Source organism: Toxorhynchites rutilus, chromosome 2 (assembly GCF_029784135.1).
Source record: "Toxorhynchites rutilus septentrionalis strain SRP chromosome 2, ASM2978413v1, whole genome shotgun sequence".
In the NCBI taxonomy this organism is placed as follows: Eukaryota; Metazoa; Arthropoda; class Insecta; order Diptera; family Culicidae; genus Toxorhynchites; species Toxorhynchites rutilus.
Genome location: NC_073745.1, coordinates 87,141,642 through 87,164,103, shown reverse-complemented (window position 1 = coordinate 87,164,103; position 22,462 = coordinate 87,141,642). Strand labels below are relative to the sequence as shown.

Sequence of the window (22,462 nt, the reverse complement as noted above, 5' to 3'; positions counted from 1 at the left end):
ATATTTCACAAAAACTCATTATTTTTTCTCCATTTGAATAATTGCTACATTCAGGTGATTATATTTCTGGTAAATGTTGTATAACCATCAAAAATGGTTGGGCACGGTATTAAAAATATCTAAAACTCATGCTGGATGGAATCACTCACCTTCACTTTGGATGGAAAGGTTTTAACTCACAAACATCTAAGTGATTTTGATGTAAATCTATGCTTGAAAATGAATTTAAAAATGTAGTAACACACTAAAATTTCAAAATTGAAATGTGACATTAAAAAAACAAGTTCCTATTACAGCTCCACCAATCACCAATGGATGAGTAGCGCAATTCAATATTACGTTATCAGCAAAACAAATAAATCAATCATGTCGAACGAATCGTAACGGTAACACGACAAATAAATAAAATGATTCACTTGTGGCAAGTGAAAGTCACCGATCAAATACACGCGCGTATTCAAAACAAGCGATAAGAAGAATCACTTTCGTTCATTTCAATTCCAACGCGCTTCTTTTCCACCCCACCCAATCAACCTGCTGTCATACAAAATGATTCTATCAATTTTCCAGTTCAGTTCAATGTCCCACTCGAATTGCCTGAGTTAGGAAGAAGAAAACAATTACATTCACAATGTTCAGTAACCCCAACGAAACGTTCATTTTACAGGCGCCGAAAAAAAGCAGCACCAGACTAACACCTATTTGAACAACGACACAACTAAGTCATGGCTTGATTGAGATCGCTACGTGGTCGTTGAAAAAAGCAGGTGAACCATAAAGGTTGGCTTCCTGTGGGGGTGCTCAGTTGTGTTTACTCATCGTTGTTTCTTATCAATCAAAAAGTCGTCGAAAAAGAGGTTGCGAGCGCTGCTCTATTGCGCGCGTTTCGTTTCTCGATTCAAATCGTAAAAAGAAAGGCGGTGCAGTAGCACTAACACTTATTCGCTGTGAGCCACGAAACTTACATAATTGGAGCACACACAAGTTGGAAAATTGTGCTCCACTTTCTGAAAATAGTACGCGTGGAAGTCTGCTGCCACCGGGTTTCGTCTTCGATTTACGCTCAAAAGTGTCAATTGGCGTGCCGCAAAATGCTGATTAGTATTTGTCGTTCTGCAGCAGTTTTTTGATTGGTTCGCGCAGCACGAGTCACCGGTGTTGACATAACATCGTTTGTTCGAACTGTGTTGAGTTAACGAATTTGAGTTGTCAATACCTTCTACGCGTTACCTTTTCATTGAGCACTGCTGTGTCCTATCAGTCCCGAAACACGACGGTACATTGAAGGGGTAGTCAAATCTACTACAGGAATCGGGAAAATGCACCTTGCAAATGTATTCGAGCTATGAAACGCAGTTGTCAAATTTGAGCCCGTGTAGAAAAAATCAATTCGTAATTGATACTTAGGAGGAGGTCAGAATTACTTAATTGCAACCTTTTGAGAACCGAGGATCTAGTCAAACTATTTAGGAGTTCTTGAAACGTAAACAGTCTTACTGGCAATGTTATTGGAGTACATCAAATAAGATATTTTCCTTCGGAAAATACTATACCACAAAAAATCTAATTTGTTCTTCGAAACTTGATTCAAATTCCGAATTTGCTCACGCAAACATTTTATTGCAGTATTTGACAGTAACTTTTTTGCAAATGCTTAGTATTAAAAGTTATAGACAGTATCGATACCTGTAAATGATTTCAAAATCAAACCTATACCACAAAGAATGTCAGAATATTTATTAATAAATTTTTTATAACATTAATGTTCAGTAAATTTACATTTAAAAATGAAGTGCTCGGAATTTGAGACTGTTCGCAATTTAAGACAAAACTGTACACGAAACTCACGGCACATCTTGCTAACGAAATCGACGAAATGTGAATGACGATTGCGATCGATTCAAAATTTGGCAAAACGTAATCGGTTGTCATCATCAACATCTGAAAATTTATTATTTATTCATCATAATTTACCACTGGGTAATTTTTAGTACTGTTCATAAATTAATGTTATGAGTGAATATTAATTTAAAAAAATTAATTTGGGATTTCAGTAATAAAACCTTATTTTTAATTATGGATAAATGGTTCTGCTATGCTATACTAGCTAGCTAATGAGCTATTTTGTTATGATTTATGTTGTGTTAATGAGAAATTGTTGATTTTTTTTTCCAATATCCGGTATCCGTCCGGATAGCAAATATGGGCCGGATAGACCAGATATCCTTTTCATCTCTAGTATCAATGTTTATTTTGTAGTTTCCATGTTTGACTTACTTACTTACCTCTGAATTTTGTTCTTGAAACATGTTCAATGTTATGCGAAAAGTTCAAAAATGCCATGATAATTTCAAGTGGAATATCAAGAATATCAAGTTGAAGGCATGCGTGTTTCATATGGGAAAAAACAATTCGTGCATTGCTTTTCCACAAGTTCTTTCTTATTAAAAAATAATGAAATAAATTCAGGTAAAAAAAACACGAATCGGATAACATATTTCCTGAAATGTTTCAATCAGCTAAGTGTACCGATCGGCGTCATTGTTTACGTTTGTGAAATGTCCATCAAGTACAAATTCAACCATGTGTCGATATGCGTTCGAAGTTTCCACATGATTTCCACATGAAAACTGCAAATGAAACATTTATTTTAATAAGTTTAAATGTTTTAAAAAATGTGAGCTTCATTTCTTTCCGTTTCAACTAGGACAGTACAGCGCGGACTCGATTATATATAGTTTCTGATTTCATTTCACTGTATATAATCGAATCCTATATATAATCGAGTCAAAAAAAAAATTATTCGTTTTTATTGCATGTTTTTTTCGTTTTTTGAATATAAAAGAGGAATTTGATTTTTGATTCATCCCCTTAAAGTCAAAAAACACCTTTCTCATATGAAAAAAATTAATTTATCCAAATTCTCGCAGGAAGTGATAGTCAATCAAATTTGATGAAAAAAAACCTTCTACGCACATGTTCGAATTTCAACAATGACAAAATTATTGAACTTTGTTGCCTCAAACTGGCTCTACATTACAAAGTACGCTACGGAATACGATTCTGTTGCTTTCATTTGAAAGAGGAGAAAATCTAGTACAGGATATAGTTGTAGAACATCTAAATTAGTGGATTTTAATAACATTTTGGAAGCGAAAAACTTAAAAGCTAATAATTTTTAATGTGTTATTATTAATTTCATCCTGAAAACGTATATTAAACTAGATTGTTTTCATCAATTAAATTGAAGCTCTCTAACCGCCCTACAATTTTTTCTTTGACACCCAACTACTATCTTTCTTAATTTGGCTGCAATATCGATAGAAACAATTCTTGGTGAAAATTCAAGCAAAATATTCAAAAATCACGATTTTTACCCCACTGTACATGTAATAACCACTTAAATTACACCTTAATGTTGAAAGGTTAAATTTCTTCTTGAAATAAGGCATATTTGAAATATAAAAAAAAATCCAAACTGTATATAATCGAGTCCAAAATTGTATATAATCGAATCACATATAATCGAGTCTGTGTATAATCGAGTCCGACCTGTACTTGTTTTAAAAATATGAAACGTAATATTATTGGGTTTATATAGGACATATTGACAAAGCATTGAGAAAACCCCATTTTACGGTACTTATTTGTTTGAAAATTTACTGGAAACATAATTCATACTCCAAAAACTATTTCTGTATTGTTTATTTTTAATTCTAAGACATCTGAAAAAGTTACGTTATATCGAGTTAGGTTATATCGAGGTTGCTTTATATTGAGGTTGCCTTATATCACATACTACCTTGATAAAAAAAAGTTCTCGGAATCACCACCGTGTGGCGCTCTCAGTCATCCGTTTTTATTTTTCATTTTTTTGTAGGTTGGCACATCTGTCATTGACATTTTATAAAATTTGTAGTTCTATAGTTTTACATTTCTAAAAGTTGTATTGAGTACATCTGCCAGTGTGTGCCTCAATTTTGTACAATTTGCAAAATTTGCAAAATCAATCGTTATTCATGAACATTTGGCTAAAAACGAAACGAATACCATCCAGCAACCACCGAATTCACCTGGTTTGACTCTTTGCGACTTTTTACCTATTCGAACGACTCAAGAAACCACGTTTCAGCACCCGAGATGAGATAATGGAAAAATCGAAGATGGCGCTGATGGCCCTACCACAAATTGAATATAATAAATGTTTCGAGAGTTAGATCAATCGCTGGCATAAGTGCTCTGCAGTCGATGGAGGGGGGGGGTGTGCTTTGAAGGGGACAATATCGATATTGATATACCTATAATCTTGTATTTTTCATTCCCTGAATAAATTCCAGGAACTATTTGATCAAGGTGGTATAATCAAAACAAGTTTGGGTTTGTTGGAAAGCCCCAAGTATCTAGTTGCTAATAATATCATAAGATGTTCAAATTATCCAAAATGGTATGTTTTCGACGATTTTCTTCAAAGAAAAATCATGATCATGGTCTGTCCACCTCTGATCATGGTTTGTCCGGTTTTAGAAATGATCAGTTTTGAATGAAGAAATTTCGGATTTTCAAGTAGATGTTGCACTACTCATTGCTGGAATTTACTGCCATCCTATTGATCAATTCATAAACTAGGCTTTCTTCAAAATACAGGGTAACTTCGATATAACGTACATTTTACTTTCAAAATAGTACGTTGTATCGAATTGTATGTTATATCGAAGCATAATAAAGAACTCAGAAACGTAGCTTATATTACTTTATTGTGTTGCTGTTTGAGTAAGGTTAATGAATAAATTCAACTAAAAATCGAAGCCAATCTTTCTCATCATGTTTTCCTTCGTACTGTGGATTAAAATTTTATTCATTTAGAATCCGGAATTACAAACAGTTGTACTTCGAGATTGGTTAAAGGTACAATACAAGCTTTAGTATCAAAATACAGATATTTTATTGTTTTTTTCAGAAAAACAATATTCAAAAAATTGTTTCTCTAGACTTTGAAAATGTGTACGTTATATCGAGGTAAAATGTACGTTTTATCGAAGTTCCCCTATATTGCCTTTTCTTGGGCATTTTAAAGGTGAACAGCAGTCAACACAGAGAAACTTTATTTCTGCTACAAAGGATACCTAGAACAAACTGCTTGAACAAAAAGGCGGACTTTATGAACCTTTAAAATATGTGAATCCGTAAAAATATACTGTAAATCATGAAAAAGACAATTTAATATATATGTTTGGAAACATTTGAATACCTGATTGGACACAAGTGCGCTGAACTAGAGCATTAAAAAAAGTGGACAAACCAAGATCATTTTTTTAGATTGGACAAACCCAGGTAAATTTGAATGATTTTTTTTTATTTCAATTTTTTTTAATTTTTTAATATATTTTTTCATTTTCCTAAAATCTAAGATTGTATTGCATTCGTGTATACGTAAAAAGAGTCCCACCAGCGCAATAAATATTTATAAGGTACCAAATTAGAAAATTAAGTAATTTATTCGAATTCCTGTATGGTTCACTATCAGAGCTATGGTTAAAAATAAAATTAGCATCGGAAATTAAAATCCAAAATTATTTTTGGTGCTTCGAAATTTTGATTTCTAGGCTGTGAATATTGCAAGACGATTGCCTTCAGTAGAAATGAGGCTTATATTTCTGTCCGCTCTATCTGATCTCTGTTTTCTCTCTCTCTCTTCCTCTGTTTGCTCTCTGTCTTCTCACTCTTTCTCTGTTTGCTCTCTCTCTGTCTTTCTCTGTTTGCTCTCTCTCTGTCTTTCTCTGTTTGCTCTCTCTCTCTCTGTCTTTCTCTGTTTGCTCTCTCTCTCTCTCTGTCTTTCTCTGTTTGCTCTCTCTGTATTTCTCTGTTTGCTCTCTCGCTGTCTTTCTCTGTTTGCTCTCTATGTTTGCTCTCTCTCTCTCTCTCTCTCTCTCTCTCTGTTTGCTCTCTCTCTCTTTCTCTCTCTCTCCCTCTCTCCCTCTCTCTCTCTATTTTCTCTCTCTGTTTTCTCTCTCTCTGTCTTCTCTCTTTCTGTCTTCTCTCTCTCCCCGTCTGTTTTCTCTCTCGCCTTCTGTTCTCTCTCTCTCTGTGTCTTCTCTCTCTGTCTTCTCTCTCTTTCTTCTCGTTCTTTCTCTCTCTTCTCGTTCTCTTTCTCCCTCTCTTCTCTCTCTCTCTCTACAGATACAGTTTTTACAGTAATTTTTGTGAAAAAGTACAGATAGAGATAGATTTTCTGTACTGATAAATTAATAACACGAGGAGTTTGTAAAACTGGTAAAACAGATATTTGGCCCAATTGGATAATGGAAGCCCAGATGAACACTCTTACGCCTAAATGACTACTATGTTACGTAATGTACCATAGGCAGTGGTATAGAAGGAATACTCTTACGCCGAAAAATGGCAACTGTGTAATGTGCTATTTATAGATATGATAAACATGTGACATGTGACATGGGCGGGACGAAGTTTGCCGGGTCAGCTAGGTTCTGAGAATCATTTTCGCTTCAAACTAACGGAACACGGAGCTTAATTCGGCAAACGCGAAATCCAATTGGACTAACAACGATATCATTGTGGAATATATAGGTTTTTTTTTTCGAAAGCCTTTCAAAAATTTCAAAAGTTTTTGTCACCATAACTTTGATCTACGAGCGAAGACGAATACAACAAAATTAAGAAAAACAGCTCAAATCAAACGATTCCTTTTTCAGGTTTCACGCTTGCCAACATATTTGGCTTTCCATTTTTATTCATATAGATCAGTGATTTTCAACCGGTGGGGAAATAGGTCATTAAAAGGGGGGATTTGTGCAAGGGAATATTCCACATTTACTTCGTTTTAAAATGGCAATGATTAGCAAAAAATTCCACAAAAACTTTATTGGATACGCTAAAATTTTGCGATCCTCGGCAAACATTTCCAAATCTGAAATGTAATGTTCGATTGAACAAATTCGCAATGTTTGTGAGACTTTCGTCAGTGAATGATAATGAAACAGACCACGAAACAGTACAGAAGACCATAAAAAAAGGAAATTGTAGAGCATTTGTGAAGACTTTTTAGTACAAGTTAAACTCGAAGCATATTTTCCTTATAAAAAGAACAAGATCTGCACATGGTTTGAAATTTGTGTGACTTATTAAATAATACGGGAGAGTGTTAATACCAGCACCGCATTGGAATCCTCGCAAATCCTGGAGATCACGGCTTGACTCATGTCGCTAAATAATGACACACTTATCTTTGTTGAATTCTGAATGATTACGCAAAAACGAAATAATGCTATTTCTTTTCCGTCACTTTACATTTGTCGCTGGTAATTTTCAAACAACTGCAGAGCCATTTTATTCATTCTTTAGGTATCTATACAATCCATTTATTATTATCATATCTATAGTGACTCATAGTGACTCCTAATAGATACCTAAATCTGAAACAACTCTTCGATACCTGATACCTAAGATACCTAAGATTACTGATACCTAAGATTTTTGGCAGATGGCTATTGTTTGAGAGCTGTCGTTGCTTTCTGAATTGAAACATATTGTTTTTGACTACAAAAACAAGCTGAAAACTGTACTTTAGCATCCAAGGGTCACCATCAATCCATTTCTACCTGTTATTGATTTTTTTTCTATAACTGTACACAAAAAAAAAGAAAATTTTCGAGAAAAAATCTTAAAAAAGTTTTTGTTTTTTTCAAAAAATAGTTTTTCAGTATTTTTTTCTGAAAATTCAGCTATTTTCCTAAAACTCTTCCATAGACCACTTTTTTGTAAAAAAAATTTTTTTATAAAAACATGATCAAAAATATTTAGCCCTTTTCATATGTTAGTCTAGATAAATTTTTGGAAAACTATGTATGCCAAGTTGCTTAATTAGGTAAGGTCTTCACGCCCAGAAAGTTTATTTGTGTTCTGAGAGGGTCATGCCAACATCTGGTCGAGTGGCTCGAAATCCGTCTATACCTTTTTTGTAATCAAATGCAAGTATAAAATCAAATTTGTTGCGAATTTAACTTGTACTCCTTTATTATTTTACTGATATGCTACAGGCTTTCTTCCGAAATACTGATAAGGGGGGAAGAACTGGGATTAACTTTCGTAAAGGGGGGAATAGAGCAAAAAAGGTTAAAAACCATTGATATAGATAGAAGATAAAGAAGTGCGTTATTTCGCAAGAAAATCCTTTTCCACCTTTGAATAAAAATGCATTTCGTTAGCGCAAGCATCAAATGGACTAACAATGCTTTTCATTATGTAATTGTAAATCATGTGGGAATTAAATTTTTCTTTCCATTATTTTGATCTATGGGCAGAGACAAATACAACAAAATAAATACGGCTCAAATCGGACCATTTATTCCTCGGGTTTTGTGCTTACCAACACATTTAGCCTTCCATGTTTATTTATATATATGTTTATTAGATTTCTTCGTACCGTGCAATGCAAGAAATTTTCCGAAAAAAATCACAAATATCAAAAAAAAACAAAATACGGACTTTTTTGTACTGTGCAACACTTCTAAAATTCTGAAAAAAAATATCTAGAGAAGGCGTAGGAACATATTTAAATGCGAATTAGAGCAGTACTGAATCTCTAAATATAAAAATTGCTAAATTTCAAAATTTTCCTAGTACATATTTCAATTTTTAATGAAATTTTTGTTTTAAATATTTTTCGATACACCATATTAAAATGCACTTTCAGTATCTTTGTCAATTTTTGATGTAGAACTACGTCTTTCAGGAAGGGTGCCAAATCAGAAAACAGGTCACGTTTTTATGAAATAAAAATAACGTTAATAACTATTTTCACTGTGAACGAATTCTCATGATTTGCATACCAATCGAATCGGAAGTTCTCTAAGATTTGTTTCGATATGTTATACATTACAATTCGCTAATTTCTAAACGATTTAAGTTCATGTAAACTGGAAGAACTTCCTTTTCTCCCATACATTTGTTCTGCCGATTTGTGTGCTAACCCTACCCGTATTTCGAATGCTTATAACTCGAACATTTTTTCAACAGATCGGAAAGATGTTTGCTTCAATTGATAGGAAATATTTCTACGCGTCTATCACAATTAATAAAATATTAGTTTTCATGAGAAGAACAATTGAATAACTGTAAAATATCAAGCGTTATCTAAACGCCCTATCCCGATTTACTGTGTTTCCCTAACACGGACTTCAAAATCAATGTGCCTAGTGAAATCCGCTTTGTCAAAACATGCAAGTTGAGGGTATTGTTTCCCACTGAGCTGTGTTTCCCTAACACGGACTTCGCAATTAATGTGCCTGGGGCAATACGCTTTGCAAATACATACAAGTCGGGGGTATTTTTGGTGTTGAGTACTTTTGTACCCGCTTGGCGTTGTGCAGACCGGAATATGTTTCCCTAAAACGTACTTTTAAACTAAGAAGCCTGGGAAAATCGTCATTTAAGATACTAGAGGTGAATGAAAATTCGCGGTTCGAGAACTATGTAAACATGAGATGTGCAATAATTTCAGAGGGAAATGTAAAAAACAATGATCGTTTGACAATTCAAATAAATTCCAATATTTTGGTAGTCCTAGGCATCATATCAAACGTAAAAGGACGTTCATCAAATTTATTTGTAACGAAGAACATAATCTATTACAAAAATTTCAATTCATTCTAAAATAATATTCGAAGTGGTAAACAAGTGGATTTATAACTTCGATATAACGTTCATTCCACTTTCAAAATTGTACGTTGTATCGAATTGTACGTTATATCGAAGCATAATAAAATACTCACAAACGTAGTCTATAATACATTATTGTGTTGTTGTTTTAGTAAAGTTAATGAATAACTTCAATCAGAAGACGAAGTCAGCCTTCCTCATGATGTTTTCTAACGTACTGTTGATTAAAGCTTGATTCATTTAGAATCTGGAATCACAAAACCAGCTGTATTTCGGGATTTATTGAAGGTACAAAACTTGTTTTAGCATCACAATACAGGTAATTCATTGTTCTATCAGAAAAAAATATTGAAAAAAATTTTCCTTTACACTTTGGAAATGTGTACGTTATATCGAGGTAAAATGTACGTTATATCGAGTGACGTTATATCGAGGGTACGTTATAACGAAGGTACGTTATATCGAAGTTTCCCTGTATAGGGTTGAGGAAAAAGAAATGTCGTATTTCTGATCGAAATTTGACGCTTTATTTAACATACTTAAAATTATCCAATTTAAGTCAAATATGCGCCGTTTTGTTCGCAAACTTGTTGCCATTTAGAAGGCAACTTCATTATTTCCCCCTTATAAAACCCCCCTCCTTATTTGCAAAAAACTCAGACAGCCAGTTTTCGCAAGCCTCTTTTGAGGCCAACTTAGTATCACCAAGAGCGTTTCGCATGAACCGGAAGAGATGATAATCACTTGGAGCAAGATCCGGACTATACGGTGGGTGCAATAGGACGTCCCATCCAAGCTCCCGTAGCTTCTGGCGGGTCATCAAAGATGTGTGAGGCCGAGCGTTGTCCTGGTGAAAAACAACACCATTCCTATTGATCATTTCTGGCCGCTTCTGGTCAATCGCCTGCTTCAAACGGTCAAGCTACTCACAGTAGAGAACCGAGTTGAGGGTCTGGCCATAGTTGAGCAGCTCATAGTGGATGATTCCCTTCCAATCCCACCAAACACACAGCAAAACCTTCCTGGCCGTCAATCCGGGCTTGGCGATGATTTGGGCCGGCTCACCGCGCTTCGACCACGACTTTTTTCGCTGTAGGTTGTCGTACGTGATCCACTTTTCATCACCAGTCACCATCTTCTTCAAAAATGGGTCGAGTTCGTTCCGTTTCAGCAGTGCACCGCAGGCGTTGATTCGGTCCAAAAAATTTTTTTGCGTCAACTCGTGTGGCACCCATTCATCCAGCTTTTTTTTGGAATCCAATCTTCTGTAAATGGTTCCAAACGGTTTTATGGTCTATACCCAGTTCCTGGCCAATCGAGCAAGTGCTCACATGCCGGTCTACTTGGATGATTTCAACGATTTTTTCGGTTTCCACGACGATTGGCCAACCAGTACGGGATGTATCTTCGACAGCCGCTACACCAGAATGAAATCGATCAAACCAACGCTGTGCTGTGCGAATCATTACAGTATCGAGTCCATAAACTACACGAATTTTTTCGGCAGCCTTCGTTGCAGTTTTACCTCGCAGGTTGTAAAAACGTAAAATATGGCGAATTTATTGCTTGGTGGACTCCATCTTTGACGCGACTGAAAAGGACAATCACATCACTGTCAAAACGACACTTGTAGCACAGAATGTCGTTTTTAAATAGTCGTATAGTATGACCCGATGCGATAAGTACAACACAAGATATGTTTTAGTGTTGCCATATATTAACAATATACGACATTTCTTTTTCCCCAACCCAATAATTGCGAAGTTGTACGTCGAAAATATGCGGTCGTGTCCTAGATACAACCCCTTACAATTTTTATCTCTATGCTATTGGGAATGGTGTGCAAAAAAATTGATAGTACTTTCTTAACCGTAGATCATATGGTGATGGGTTTACCCCATACAATATTTTCCATACAGTTAGTGATTTGGTTTGGGGGCACTTTTTACTTCTTTACCCAGCTAGGCCCTTAGGCTTACGATGGCACAACTAATATTAGGCTGTCAAAAAAGTCTTGCGGTATTTCCGCGAGGTGTCGTTGTAAGCACGTAGTTCTAGTTGTATTCATTATATCGAGTCATAGCTTGTTGGAAAGGTATTTTTGCGCGCTATAATATAGTCCTTGACAGTGTTTTGTTTGGTTAAGTCGTTCGTGAGTTATAGTGTCGCAAATATGGAGCAAAATAAAGAGAAAATCCGACTATTTTACAGTACTACTATGACGAAGGCAAAAATGCATTTCAAGCTGCCAATAAAATTTGTGCAGTTTATGGACCCGATACAGTTTCCATTTCCACCGCACAACGATGGTTTCAACGTTTTCGTTCTGGTGTAGAGGTCGTCGAAGATGCGCCACGCTCCGGAAGGCATGTCGTCGAAAATTGCGACAAAATCACTGAATTAGCCGAGAAAGACCGGCATAGTAGCAGCCGAGCTGGGGATAAGTCATTAAACCGTCATTAACCATTTGAAGAAGCTTGGATTCACAAAGAAGCTCGATGTATGGGTGCCACACACGTTGATGCAAAAAAACATCTTTGACCGTATCGACGCATGTGAATCGCTGCTGAATCGCAACAAAATCGACCCGTTTCTGAAGCGGATGGTGACTGTCGATGAAAAGTGGGTCACTTACGACAACGTGAAGCGCAAACGGTCGTGGTCGAAGCCCGCTGAAGCGGCTCAGACGGTGGCCAAGCCCTCATTAACGGCCAGGAAGGTTCTGCTGTGTGTTTGATGGGATTGTCAAGGAATAATCTATTATGAGCTGCTTCCCTATGGCCAAACGCTCAATTCGAACCTGTACTGCCAACAACTGGACCGCTTGTAGGTAGCACTCATGAAGAAGAGGCCATCTTTGATAAACAGAGGCTGCATTGTCTTCCATCAGGACAGCGCCAGGCCACACACTTCTTTGGTGACGCGCCAGAAGCTCCGGGAGCTCGGATGGGAGGTTCTTTTGCATCCGCCGTATAGTCCGGATCTTGCACCAAGTGACTACCACCTGTTTTTGTCCATGGCGAACGAGCTAGGTAGTCAGAAGTTAGCCACAAAAGAGGCCTGTGAGAATTGGCTATTCGAGTTTTATGCCAATAAGGAAGCGAGCTTCTATAACAGGGGTATTATGAAGTTGGCATCTCGTTGGGAACAAGTCATCGAACAAAACTGCGCATATTTGACTTAAAACAGATGATTGTAACTAATTTTATGAACAAATGAAAATTCAAAAAAAATACCGCAGGACTTTTTTGACAGCCTAATTAATTGCAGTCATGAAATATTCTAGATGATCCCAAATTTACTGTTTTCTCCCGAAGAAGGGAAAGCTTGAACAAATGTTTCCGATTCCTGACTGATCCAAAACATCCTCAAGAGTCATAGTGAAAATGAAAACGAAGAAACATATTATTGATTTTGCAAAGAACATCACATCTCGCCTAAGTATTTATTGATTGCAATCATAATAGAAAAATTCTGCCACCATTTAGCTGATCTCGAGCATTTCATTTCTTGGTGGCCGCAATCGCCCAAGTTAGCTTCTCAACCTCTCTCGTTCGGGATGATATAATTTGAAAACGATCGAAACGCCGCCGCACGGGTTACCTAAGTATGTTGCAAAACCCGTTGAAGTGTGTAATGATCACTTTTGCCGAGAAAGTTGCGATTGATTGAAAGTGGATACGTCGATAAAAAACTGAATCATCCAATTAGAGGAAGCCGCGATGGATCGATGTGACCAACAATCACCGGCTCGATACGTTTCGCAATTGGAATTGTGCCGGTGGTGACTAAAAGTCAAGGTTGAATCCACTGTTGCTGTATTATTAACAAAAGTGTAGTACTTGGACCTACAACGTAGAAACTCGGTTTACCAATCTTCATCACGAAAGCACTATTTTTACCACTCTTGCTTCAGCAAGATTGACTTCCAATTTAGGTCACGACTGCATCACGATGACCCAGCAATTCAATTTGCTCGTTTTCCGCTGATGAGCCGCTGTCAAATAAATAAACGGTCACTTGTACGTACCTCTCGAATTTCGTGAGCTTAGCCGGTATTGCGGCCAATAAACGACACAATTTTTGGATCGATTTTGGCTTTTCTGCTGCAATGAAGCGTCGACATTTTCCTCACTCGGAAACGCTATCGCGGGTGGGGGTTCTTCGCTACGCTACGATGGATTCGATTCCACTACGACGCTGTACAACCGCGCACCGCACACGATATTCCACGCATCATTTCCATTGGGGCGGCTATTGGCGAAAACGTTTGGCGGCGATTTTATCTGTCGCTTCGTTTTCCCAAGGAGAAAAAAAAATCGGATTTAAATATTTAGTTGCTTTTTTGTGTGCAGCTCCAAATGACTGCGACAATAGGCAAAACCCAACAGAAGTTGGGTTGTCCGATAGTTATGTTCTTTCTCCCGTGAATAACCTCGGATTGTTGTGGGTAGATGGTGAACAACTCCATGGTAGACATAACAGAGGTATAGTCGCCACACAAAAGCTTGCTGACAATGCAAATGTGCGGGAGGAAACCAGTGTGTGCTCTGAGCCACCAGAGAATCGCATATAAATTGGCAGTCATTTCCCATTCTCTATTCGCTATTGGCAGCGGAAAGCATGGCGTACTGTGGGAATACAGTGACTTGCGAAATTGAGAGTACATCTTAGTGTTTGGGTTTAATTTTGGGTTTATTACAGAATGTGTCGGTTAACATATTGAATTCCGCACCGCTGCGCTGCGCGAACTTTTTCAATAGTAGGGGAAGACAAGGTAAGACCGCCCGGCGGGGTAAGACGGACCACCTCTAGTTTTATAAGAAATCCTCAGTTTTTTGGCAAATATGTTACGCAAGAAGCATGATTAGCCTATTTTTGTCGTTTCGAAATACTTGGCAACACTTGAGCGCACGAAATATCAAAATTGTAAACAAAACAAAGTTTTCGTCCATTGCGGTTGCAAGCGATCTAATTTTCAAGGCAACCAAAATAAGGATTTTTTCAGCAAAAACTATGTATTCAGTTAATTGTCAGTGTCCCAATCCTTCAGTAGATTGTTCCTTTCTGCGTTAGAAGGTATGTAAAATGTAATATAAAATGCGTGAAAAGTGCAAAATAATGCAAAAGGTGCTCTGGGGGGAAGACGGTCTACTTCCGACGGGGTAAAAGCGCCATACGTCGTGATATTGAATGATTTTCCTATCAAATAAAATACCATCTTTTTGCTTGTCTCGTTACACACAAATGCCCCGATTGTATATAAGAAAGTCGTCGAATAATCGTCCTTGTAGATTCCGATAATTTGGTAAATTTTTCACGAATATTTACAAAATTCTGCACGTGGAATATTGATGGCCTTTTCAGAAGTTTGTGTGTAGTTTATGAACAACCCTAAACATTTAGTACCTTAGACAACACTGTTCCTGTTATTTTTACTAGACTAAACTATTTGAAAATAGCATCGCTCCGTCTTACCCCGTCATGGTCCGTTTTACCCCGCTGGTGGTCCTTCTTACCCGCCAGCGAAATAAAAAGCAATTTTTTATCATTTCAAAAATTAATGAAAAAACGCAAAAAAAGTTATACAATCAACAGTTACACATTTTTTAGTAGTAGATTATTAGATACTCAATGATATGTAGTACAACAAATAGGGGAAATCCTGAAGGACGTTTAACTTAAAAATGGTTTTCTTAGGGGGGCGGCCTTACCCCGTCTTCCCCTATAAAAAGTTCTTTAGAAGGTACAGATCGCTGATCGTGCGTCAATCCCAATCTCAATCTCAAACTCAAATTGTGTTTGTACACATTCTTTCAAAATTTAGTATTATACCATCATCCAATAAAATTTTCGATCTGCCATCACGAAGTTCAATCAAATCGTTTGTTCCTAAAATTGCGTTCACCGTGTCGTTGCTAAGCAGATTTCGAAGCTTATTCTTGTTCTGATTATATTCAGAAAAAAAAGAAGAGTCTGGGTCTAGTGACACGGACGTAAGTTTAACGTAGGAATGTGATTGTTCAGAACATTTTTAATGTAATTCTTTTTATTGTTCAAGAATTTATTATTCTAACTCTTTTGAAACATCAAATGGTGACTTTGAAAAGGCCGTTTGTGATATATACTCATAACCGTCAAACGGGTTCTAACGAACAAAAACAAAATAAGCTTCTGGAAGGACGTTCAACTGTCTAAATGAAAAAGATTAATGAATATCAGAGTGACACATAACAGGGTGGAAGGGTAGACGAAGTATATATGAATCGGTAAACAAAAAAATCTATTATCATTGATTACATTGAATATGAAGAAGAAACAAGAAATGTTGAAAATGGTATTTTCTATGACTTCGTGGTATTTTGACTTGCGATGGGCCTTCCGGCAGTTAACCGGAACATTCGCCATGGCGGACGAAAACATGCATGTAGGCATGTTTTCGAGTTTTTTCTTCGTTTTATTTATCAATTCTCAGTTTTCGCGACAAAATTGTTGGAGTAGATTTTTTATAGACTTTACGCTACACTTGTCCAGAAAATCTCGATGAAACGCCACTGGGGGACGTTGGGTGGCTTCGCCGACTTGGGTACCACATCGGGGTCAGGGTCATCGGCCGTCCGGAACCGGGCTTTCTTTCGATGTTCTGATTGTTGTCCAATAGTGCCAAGATGTTGTAGATGCCGGAACGGCGTATCCGGTGTCCACAAAGTGCCACACGATGTCCGCTTTTGACGCGGCGGGGTACCGTTCTTTGAACGCGCACACTTCTGAACGGAGTAGCTTCACTATTTACGCCATCACGGTTAGAGTTCGACTGATAGAACTGTCAAATTTATTCTGCTGTTTCGTCAGTGTGTGTGAAGGTAAACCCATGAAAAATTTGCAATTTTTGTCCTTTAATGCAAACGTTAGTAGATTTTTCAGTTAAATAATGTTCGTTTGCAGACTATAATTAACGTCCCACGCACTGACACTGTTAGTTGTGACAGTACCACCTTGGTATCGCTGAAATAAGGATTTTCTGAAATAATGAATTTCTACGGAATTGCAACCATCTTACTAACCCATTCCACCATCTACATCACTCTTGTTCCTACACATTGACTGGATGTCCAATTCGTTTTATAAAACGAATTATTGCACACATTTGCCTACAACATTCATGGGAACCAAGCTGAAAGAAAGAATGCATAATGAATGGTTTACCTTTGCATTCGCTCGCAAACACACCATTTTTATTCGTTAAACTAGCTTACCCGGCAAACTTCGTCCCGCCAAAAATTTGTTTTTTGTTATCAATACCTTCAAACATTCTCGTTTTCTTACTATGAGCAAGTTCATGGGTCTAATCGCAAAACCATTAATTGATCTACTAATCGACCCCATTGAATTTACCTTTTACCTATAAAATTCCTAGTATTTCTAACAAAACTCATCATTATAATATCAAATTATTTTCAGACACAATTCTCGCTCGAGATTTTTCAATCAGTTGCAAATAGCATGTTTCTCCGTAACATGGAATAAATATTTTATATAGAAAATATAATAGAAGAAAGACAGCCCTAAATCGGACAATTCCTTCCTCGAGTTCTGCTCTTATCAACACATTCGGCAATACTTTTTTATTGCTATAGATAGAAGAACATATAGGAGTGCGTTTCATCACATTAAAATACATTTCCAGTTTCGAACAAAGATCAATTTTGCTAGCGCAAACATCAAATGGACTAACAGCACTTGTCACTATGTAATTGTAGAACATATGGGAATTTAATTTTCAGAACTTTCCCTTTTTCCTTCACAGTTTTCCGAAAATTTTCAATTGTCATGTTTGGTTGGAATATTTTTGGTTGAAATATGTGTAATATTTTTATGGGAACCCCTCTCCATTCCAGAGGGTTGTCATACCATCATAGAAACATTTCTCATACCCAAAAACCCCCACATGCCAAATTGTGCTTGATTATTTTTTGAGTAATGCAGAAATTTGTGTTTCATTTGTATGGCAGACCCCCCTTAGAGAGGGGGGTGGTGAGTCTAACCACCATAGAAACATTTATTGCACCCTAAAACCTCCATATGCCTAATTTGGTTTCATTTGCTTAATTAATTATCGAGTAATGCAGAAATTTGTGTTACATTTGTATAGAAGCCCCCTCTTAGAGAGAGGGGTGGAGAGTCTAACCACCATAAAAACATTTATTGCACCCTAAAACCTTCAAATGCAAAATTCGGTTTCATTTTCTTGATTAATTCTCGAGTAATGCAAAAATTTGTGTTTCATTTGTATGGCAGTCCCCCTGTAGAGAGGGGGTGGAGAGTCTAACCATCATAGAAACATTTATTGCACCCTAAAACCTCCACATGCCAAATTTGGTGTCATTTGCTTGATTAATTCTAGAGTAATGCAGAAATTTGTGTGTCATTTGTATGGCAGCCCCCAATTAGAGTGGGGTGGAGAGTCTAACCACCATATAATCATTTATTGCCCCCTAAAACTTCCACATGCCAAATTTCGTTTCATTTACTTGATTAATTTTCGAGTAATGTAGAAATTTGTGTTTCATTTGTATGGCAGCCCCCCTTAGAGAGGTGGAGGGGTCTCAAACTATCATGAAAACCTTCCCCGGCCCCAAAAACCCCTACATACCAATTTTCATGTTGATCGGTCCAGTAGTTTCCGAGTCCATAAGAATGATGGACAGATGGACAGACAGACAGAAATCCAATTTTATTATTCGTTAAATTGCTCACTTGTTTTACTATTTCCACTGTTGATGTCTTAGGCAAAACATTGCTGAATAAATTTGCCGTCTAATGGTGTATATTATAACATATATCGTAGGAATGATTATGCGTAGTATGCACCTAAAATCTCTTAATTTTCGTTACAATTTACGTACAGTGACCCCCTATATAGAAATCAAAGACTTGGTCCTACGTCAAAATTGCTCGACGTATCCCGAGGAGTGAGGCATAGTGAGATCGTTAGAAACAGTAGCCTTGAGCGTCACGGGCCTTAAAATTGAGTCTTTTTCTCATTTGCTTGATCAGCTGCTCAAAAAAAACTGTTCTTATACCTTAAACATTATCTGTTTTCGCCATCCCTTCATTATTCTGGTAGTTTATTTTGTTGCGATCTCAACATAAATATTATTGCCGTTCATCAAATGATCTTCAAATTCAGTGGCATTGGACATTGAAACAACGTTAGATTCCTCGCAGATATATGTTAGATAGAATCTTTCAGCATCGTGAATTCAGGTTTTTTAAGCCTTCTTCTTCTTCTTCAATGGCACTAACGTTCCTAGAGGAACTTCGCCGTCTCAACGTAGTATTACTTGCGTCATTTTTATTAGTACTTAGTTGAGATTTCTATGCCAAATAACACGCCTTGAATGCATTCTGAGTGGCAAGCTCTAGAATACGCGTGATCACAGTGCAAGTCGGAGGAAATTTCTTTGACGAAAAATCCCCCCGACCAGAACGGAAATCGAACGGCCAAGGGAGCACCTGGAAGCCTGGAACAAATAATTCAATTTGTTGATGTGGGGCAAAAAATACCCCAAAAAGGCAACAGAGGTTACGTCATTGAATATTAGAGGAAAGTCAGTATTCTGCAAGCAGTCTGATTATATTGGAATATTTTTCATCTGTACTATTTCGTTCAGAAATCTGTATCGCAATCTGTACAATTCGAAACATTTGTTACATAGAAAAAAATGTTCAAAAGATAGTACTCAAGCCTCAAATTACTAATTTGTTTGATGATTGTTATACACACTCTTGCTAAACATTGACTGCATCAGTTATTGAAAGTTTCGAGCTGCCATATGCTGTTTGATTGAATATTTAGAATTCAACACTGTGATCATTGTATCGTTGCTTTGTCGATTTAGATGTATAGTTTTGTTGTTGATATAGCCAGAAAAAAAATACTCGATAGTTGCCCAGGAGTGAGGCATAGGCATAGTAAGAATGTGCGAGCAAAGTGTTCATCATGAAATCGCTAAGCAATAAATGTGGACACTTTTCACGACGGCATCGATTTTTATTTTTCAATTTGTACTCCCAATAAGTTCCCGAAAGACGTCATCCTACGCCAAAAACAGGAAGTGGGTTATATCTGTGGTACAACCGCAAGGTTGACGTAGGACTACAGTTGGTTTAGTGATCATTCGTTGCATCTGAATCAATTCTCAATGAATGAATGAATGAATATTTGGGTGGGGAGGGGTGTGTTTTCGAAAACGAGAACGGTACGTTGGAGGCACAAGATTTTGAGCCTCAATGCAACATTGTTGTTCGCTTTGTGCACACCAAAAGTAGTAGCAAATTTTATTCTCCGCTTTCGTATGTTTGTCCTATACATAATACATTGCTTGTCACTAATTATTAAATTCTTTCCTTCCTATGTGTGTGATAAAAATAGTATATTATTTCCAATAGACAAAAAATCTGTTGCTTCCAATCAGTCTACATAAACGTTGCACTCGCTCTTCCTTCCTTACAACACCCACTTCCTGCTTGAGAATTTGTGTGTTTGTTGGCGAGCGATAAACGAGAATGAATTCTTTCTCAAGATTCCTATATCCCCAATAAGTTGCCAAAATACGTAATATTACGTTTATCGCATTTGATCGATTACAAAATTACAAAATTACAAAAAGAATGTATTTGATCGCAGTATTTTATAAACTCTTCTTCAAAGTAATATTTGGTTCTAAGAAGAACTGGGTTTAATTAGTTGAAAACAAAATCCCTCGTATTGTGCGTGATGTGTGACGACTGTAACTATTTTCAAAACCGTTCTGCTTTCTGCTTTCTTTGGATTCGGTGTTTTCGGCTTCTATGCAACGGTTTCCGAAGGTTTAGTTGGCTTTGGTTTAGCTTCAGTTGTACCTATAATAGCGGTTGCTGTTTTTTCCCACCGGTCGGACCGGTGACGTGGATTCCTGTTTGAACTTAGTGGGAATCTTTGACGAACCCGACACACCAATGTCGTTTGTTTGCACAAACCGTTGTGTTTCCTCAGCGTCTTCATTGCGATCATGTTCACCGGTGGATGATTGGCTGCTTTCTTCGGCACTTCTGAGCTCTCTCGCGATTGAAACATACTGAATGCTTCTCGCTACTAAGGTAAGGTAAGGTATTGCATTATAGAGACTTTGAACTTTTACAGTTCATTCGTCTCTAGCCCTGAAAAGGGCCAACAGGGGCAACTTTTTACCAGAACTCCTTCTTTAACGTTGCCTTAACAAAGACAATTTCATTGTCATTCGACGCTCCTCGGCAAACCGTGTCCACTTCAGGTCACACCAAACAACGTTCTTGATCTCGCTTGAGCATTCCGTTTTCGGTTTCGTTTTCGTTTTCGGTTTCGTCTTTTCTCGGCTTGATTGCGGATTCAATCGAATTTTTCAAATGCATTTTGCTTCAAATAAAATCCTTGGAATGTTTTTTTTTGTGCTATCTTTTTCCACTATGCTGTCAAATGTTTCTCCCATAAAAGAAGCGAACGTTTCCGTGACTCGAGCTTTGTTTATTTATCTTTTCGATCGCACCAGAACTTTACTCAAGAGTTATCTTTCTGGAGAAATCTTTGTAACGCTAGATTCCTGCTACACACTGCTGACGGACGAAGATATTGAAAATTCAGGGAACGTTTATTCGAAATTTCGAAATTTTTGATTCTAATCTAGCTGACCCGGCGAATTTCAAAATTTATTTTTTGATATGAATTTTTTCGAACATTCACGTTTCCTTACTAAGCAAACGTTCGTGGATTCAACCGTATAACTCTTCATTGATTGATCTTCTAATTGGGCCTTTTTTTGTAAATAACGAAGGAATGAAAAATCCGAATAAAACTGTAAGTATTCAAAGAAAATGGAGATTTTTAGCCTTTGACTGTTTCGCTGACATGCTTAATAAAATGACAATACTCATTTTCGGAAGCTGCTTCCTTGAGCATACATTCGATCGCGTATTTCCAAATATTTCTCGTAAAACTGATTTTTTCCATTCAGTAGGACTCAATCTCAAATAGAACTCAAAAACAAATTTTAAATCTATCAATCCTAATACCACAATTGGCTGCACCAAAAGTCCACACCCACAAGCAGACGAATCAATTGAATATTTATACCTTTCAGCACATTTTATTTAACTCTATATTAATTTATTCCCCCGCCCTCCTTTTGGAACCTCAATCGTTCACCGCCATCGTCGTTTTTTACAGACAAAAAAATTGCTAATGCCTGTCCTCTTTTTTTTCGTCCACAGATGCAAATTCATTTCACCAAACATCGAAATGGATCGACGACGTGCGGACGGAGCGTGGCAGTGATGTAATAATAATGCTAGTGGGCAACAAAACTGACCTCTCGGACAAGCGCCAGGTGTCGACGGAGGAAGGCGAGCGGAAAGCGAAAGAGCTTAATGTGATGTTCATCGAAACCAGTGCGAAGGCTGGGTACAACGTGAAACAGGTACGAGAAAAGGGGGTGTCCGCTCGGGGCGAAAACGGAAGGAAACAATAAACGAATCAATGCCAAACAACGTACCACAACATGTCCCGAACATCGGTATTTGTTCCGTGTATCGCGAAAGGGATTGCAAGCTCTCCATGTCCAGATGTTACTTATGTCTATTTAAAGAGCTGATGCAAGTTCTCGATAGTAAGTCAAACTAGCTAGTAGCTGGTTCGACGCGGATGGTACAAAACATACAAGCGAAACAACGCCCAGTCGAACAGCATCGAAGTATGGAACAACAATGATAA

The 22,462-nt window shown here is 37.2% G+C and overlaps 1 protein-coding gene across 10 annotated transcripts in view; it reads left to right on the top strand.

Moving 5' to 3' along the window:
• Positions 1-22,462, top strand: part of LOC129767473 (ras-related protein Rab6) — an 89,066-nt gene that overhangs the window by 52,943 nt on the left and 13,661 nt on the right. For all 10 annotated transcript variants that reach the window (XM_055768431.1, XM_055768426.1, XM_055768428.1 and 7 more), the window contains exon 5: positions 21,964-22,169. In XM_055768431.1, the coding sequence (XP_055624406.1) occupies positions 21,964-22,169 (206 nt within the window). The remainder of the gene's footprint in view (positions 1-21,963; positions 22,170-22,462) is intronic.